Genomic DNA, 4,972 nt, shown 5'->3' on the forward strand with positions numbered 1-4,972 from the left:
ATCATTTTTTGTTCAAACAGGAACTTCTTTTGCTAAGCATGCAAGTTTTATTTATTTTGCAAACGTTTTGGTGCAGATAGTAAAAAAAAGGAAATTACTCTGTAATTAATGCTAGGGGACTTAATTTACTTTAAACTGATCTTTCTCATCTTAAACATTACATTTTGAAATTATACTCAATACATAAAAAGCTTGGATTTGTTTTTAAAGTGTATCACAAGTGGGTCTTGGAGGCCGTGCCTATCTTGTTATATATGTTTGAATGTTTCTTCATGCCACTGCAACAATAACACTTGCCATTGTTTTTTTCTGTCAACTTGCAGCGGACCCATCGAACAGTAAGAGAGGTAAGCGAGTTGGTTTGATTTGATTTGATAGATTGGTTGGGTGAATCGATAAGTTGGTTTGATTTCGATTTGATAGATTGGTTGGGTGAATCGATAAGTTGGTGTGACTCGATTTGATAGATTGGTTGGGTGAATCGATAAGTTGGTTTGATTTGATTTGATAGATTGGTTGGGTGAATCGATAAGTTGGTGTGATTTGACTTGATAGATTGATTGGGTGAATCGATAAGTTGGTGTGATTCGATTTGATAGATTGGTTGGGTGAATCGATGTTGGTGTGATTCGATTTGATAGATTGATTGGGTGAATCGGTAAGTTGGTTTGATTCGATTTGATAGATTGGTTTGGTAAATCGATAAGTTGGTGTGATTTGATTTGATAGATTGGTTGGGTGAATCGATAACTTGTATCTGATTGACTTCTTGTTGTTGTTGCTGTTGTTGTACTTGTTTTTCATAAACGAATTTATGAATGATTGGACAAAAGAAAGAACCAACGAACGAGTTGATGAAAAAAAAAAAAAAAGATGCACCAGCAATGTTGACCTTCGATATTTTTTTTAAATGCGTCAGGACGATTGAATGCGTATGTGCACGTGTGCGCGTCTTTGTGTGTGTGTGTGTGTGTGTGTGTGTGTGTGTGTGTGTGTGTGTGTGTGTGTGTGTGTGTGTGTGTGTGTGTGTGTGTGTGTGTGTGTGTGCTTGCTTGCGGGTGCGTTTGAATAGGTATATCAGTCAAATCAAGTATGGCAGTGGGTTTGGAAGTCGGGAAGATTTCTGTTTGTGTATTTATTGTTTGTTTTGTTTGTTGTTGTTGCTGCTGCTGTTGTTTTGATGTTGCTGTTGTTTCTTTGTTTGATTTTATTGGTTTGTATTTTGTTTGATTTTGCTATTGTTGTTGTTGTTTTTGGGTAATGTTATTGCATATTCACTGTTAACTTAAATCATGAAAATACGAATGTCGTTATTTCTGTTATCATATACCCAACAGCGGTCAAATGATGAAATAAATGAGTATGAGTTACTAGTCGTTATTGTTGTTGTCATTGTTGTTGTTGTTGTTGTTGTTTTATAGAGGAATCCAGAGAAGAGGTAATGCCAGTATCGCCGAACGGCGGCCGAGGCAGAGATGGCATGCTGGAGGAACATAATGTGCTGCAGGAAGACATGCATTCGTTCTTCAGTGAGTGGGGGGAGAGTTGAGAGTTAACGTGTGTTGTGTGTGTGTGTGTGTGTGTGTGCGTGCGTGCGTGTGTGTGTGTGTGTTTGTGAGAGACAGAGAGAGACTGAGAGAGAGAGAGGAAAGGTTGAAAGAGGGAGGAAGAGAGGAGGGGGGGGGGGATGGGGGTTGGGGTTGAAAGGGGCATAGAAGGAAGAAAGTTGAGAACCATAGAAGGATAGGACAGAGAAAGAGAGAGAGGGAGAGGGCGAAATAGAGTGAGGTTGAAAGGAGAGAGAGAGAGAGAGAGAGTGTGTGTGTGTGTGTGTGTGTGTGTGTGTTGAAGGTTGAGAAATTATGGTGACGATGAAATAGTAGTAGTAGTAGTAGTAGTAGTAGCAGCAGTAGCAGCAGCAGCAGTAGTAGTAGTAGTAGTAGACGCAGTAATAGTAAGATCATCCTCGTCATCACCACCACCATCACCATCACAATCATCACCACTACGAAATTTTCCCCTTTCTTCAAGGCACAGACCGGCTACCGTCAAAATCCTCAGACGGGAAAGGCAGCGGAGGTGCTAATGCTGGTGGTGGTGATGGTGGTGGCGGTGGTGGAGCCACTTCATCGTCTTCTTCTTCCGCCACCGTCGCGACCGCCACCACCACTGCTGCTACGACTTGGCCGGGCCTTCTCCGCACGGTACCCTGGGCGCAGCTGCTGTCCCTGCTGCTGTGCTGTTGGGGCCACGTCTTCCTCTTACGTCACCACGCCTCTTGTCGTCTCCCGCTGCACGCTGCTACGTCATGATGATGATGTTGGCGTCATTATGATTACTACGATGATTATTATGATTAGTATTGTTTTGTCATCATCATGAATGATGGTGGACGTAATGCTGCAAGAAGAAGAAGACTTCTTGTTGAACGTTTGTTTTTTTGGTATGATTATGATTATTATCATTTGTATTTGTATTTCTCTTTTTTATCGCAACATACTTCTCTGTGTGAAATTCAGGCTACTTTCCCCAGGGACAGCGCGTCGCTACACTGAGAGCGCCACTTTTTTTCTTTTCTTTTTTTTTCCTTTTTTTTTTTTTTTTTCCTTCATGAAGTTTCTGTTTGTTTTTCCTGTCGAAGTGGATTTTCTACCGAATATTGCCAGGAACAACCCTTTTGTTGCCGTGGGTTCTTTTACGTGCGCTATGTGCATGCTGCACATGGGACTCAGTTTATCGTCTCATCTGAATGACTAGCGTCCAGACCACCACTCAAGGTCTAGTGTAGGGGGAGAAAATATCGGCGGCTGAGCCGTGATTCGAACCAGCGCGCTCAGATTCTCTTTCTTCCAAGGCGGACGCGTTACCTCTAGGCCATCACCCCACTTAGTTAATATAATGATTATTAATATAATTATCATATTATCATGTTGTCATCATGAATGGTTAGCATGATGCAGAAGGAGAAGTCTTGTTTGTTGAATGTGTTTTTTGTTGTTGTTGTTGTTTTGTTTTTTGTTTTTTTTTGGGGGGGGGTTGGTATTCTTGGTAATCTTATTTTTTTCTATTTCTTTTCTTCTTTTCTTTTTATTCTTTTTGGTTTTATTGTTTCTCGAAAGGATCTTTTTTCCCCTGTGGTGACTTTATTTTTACCTTTATTTATTTTCTTTTTCTGCGTCATTTTTTTTTTGTGTGTGTAAATTACATATGTATTCAATTACCGTCTTGTTTGGGAAAAAAAAGAAGAGAAAAAAAAGACAAGGCGTGAATTGTGAATTGAAATTTTTGTCTTTTTGTTTTTGGTTTTTGTGTGTGTGTGTGTGTTTATTTGTTTGTTTTTTGTTGTTATTTTTCCTTGCACGTCCAATCAGCTATGAGATTTTCAGTGTTTTCACGGAGTCCATTTTTGTTGTTCTTGATGTTGTTGTTATTTTTGTTTTTGTTTTTGTTTGTTTGTTTGATTGTAAGTTTCTGTATTGTTTTGTTTTGTTTTTTGTTTTTTCGGGTTTTTTTTTTTTTTTTTTTTTTAGTTTTTGTTTTTTGTTGTTGTTGTTTTCTGTAGATGAATTAATTAGATATTTACATGTTACCTGGTAGTTTTTTTGTTTTTGTTTTTGTTTTTGTTTTCCCTTTTGCCATGTTCTTCGTGTTTTTATTAATTTTGTATTCTATCAGTTTGTTTGTTCTTTTTTTTTTTTTTGTTATTAATCGTTTATTCGAGCTTTATTATTTGTTCGTTGTTTATTACTATGTACGCGGGCTCTGCCGCTTGACACCCGTCGTGGGATTCCCAGTATTTTGGAGCTGTGTTGACGATGTCTCGCTTATTTCACAACTTTTATCGGTCGGGTCTTAGGACTTTGTGACTGCTGCTGTGTGTGTGTGTGTGTGTGTGTGTGTGTGTGTGTGTGTGTGTGTGTGTGTGTGTGTGTGTGTGTGTGTGTGTGTGTGTGTGTGTGTGTGTTTGTGTTTTCCCCATTCAGATTTCACTGTTATATGACTGATGTATTATTATTATTATTATGAGTACAAATGGACTGTCATTTTGATTTGATTTTTCAATTTCTTTTTATAGAAATACATTTTGTTTAACCTCGATAGGAATTAATTGTTTTTGTTGTTTTATTTTTCATGCATAGTCACGTTTGTTTTATTCGTGTACCCATTCAATCATTCATTCATCATCTCATTTATTGATTTTCACATTTCAGTTGATGTATCTGTTTTTATATGTGAATCATTCATTCCTCCATTCATTCATCCAGTCCTTCATTCATTCATGCATTCACCCTGTCAGTAATTGATTTATCGGGGTTTTGTGTGTTTGTTTGTTGTTGTTTTTTGTTGTTGTTTTTTTGTGTGTGTTTTTTTTTTTTTTTTTTTTTTTTTTGGGGGGGGGGGGTTCTTTTGCTTTTGTTTTGTCTTTTTGTTGTGTTTTTTTTTTTTTTTTTTTTTTTTTACTGCATCTATTGTTCATTCATTCATTCATTCATTCATCGTGCTATTTTTACCTCTGCTCTTTCACCACAGTGAGTGGTTTGTTGACTGGTTGGCTGTTTAGCTGTCGGCTGCTTTGTTTTTTTCTTTCTATTTTTAAAGACAGGCTGAGTGGCTGGCTGATTGCTGGGCAGATCGGGTGATGGTTCAGATCATACGACGGAGTTTCTGGTGGAGTCGTTCATTCTCTAGGTCTCTCTGCGCGTCTCTGTCTCTGAGCTGCCACTGACTGAGGTGTTCTCTGTCTCTCCTTCTCTATGTCTGAGTCAATTTCTCTGTCTCTGTCTCTCTGTCTCTTTTTCTTTCTCTTTCTTTCTCTCTCTGTCTTTCTGTGTATGTCTCTCTCCCTCTCTCTCTCTTGCTCTCGCTCTCTCTCGCTCTCTCTCGCTCTCTCTCACCTTGTCTCTTTCAGTTATTGATTATTTCATTCATGATTCATTTAGATATTCATGTTCTTTCTTCGTTCATTTATTCA

General features: G+C 38.4%; 1 protein-coding gene across 1 annotated transcript; it reads left to right on the forward strand.

Moving 5' to 3' along the window:
- The first annotated feature begins 1,441 nt into the window (after window positions 1-1,441).
- Window positions 1,442-2,312, forward strand: LOC143297136 (uncharacterized). The gene is made up of 2 exons (XM_076609312.1): window positions 1,442-1,529; window positions 2,032-2,312. The coding sequence occupies exons 1-2, from the start codon at window positions 1,442-1,444 to the stop codon at window positions 2,310-2,312; spliced, it is 369 nt and encodes a 122-aa protein (XP_076465427.1).
- Window positions 2,313-4,972: the final 2,660 nt, after the last annotated feature.

The sequence above is a fragment of the Babylonia areolata genome, chromosome 22, assembly GCF_041734735.1.
Source record: "Babylonia areolata isolate BAREFJ2019XMU chromosome 22, ASM4173473v1, whole genome shotgun sequence".
Classification (NCBI taxonomy): domain Eukaryota; kingdom Metazoa; phylum Mollusca; class Gastropoda; order Neogastropoda; family Buccinidae; genus Babylonia; species Babylonia areolata.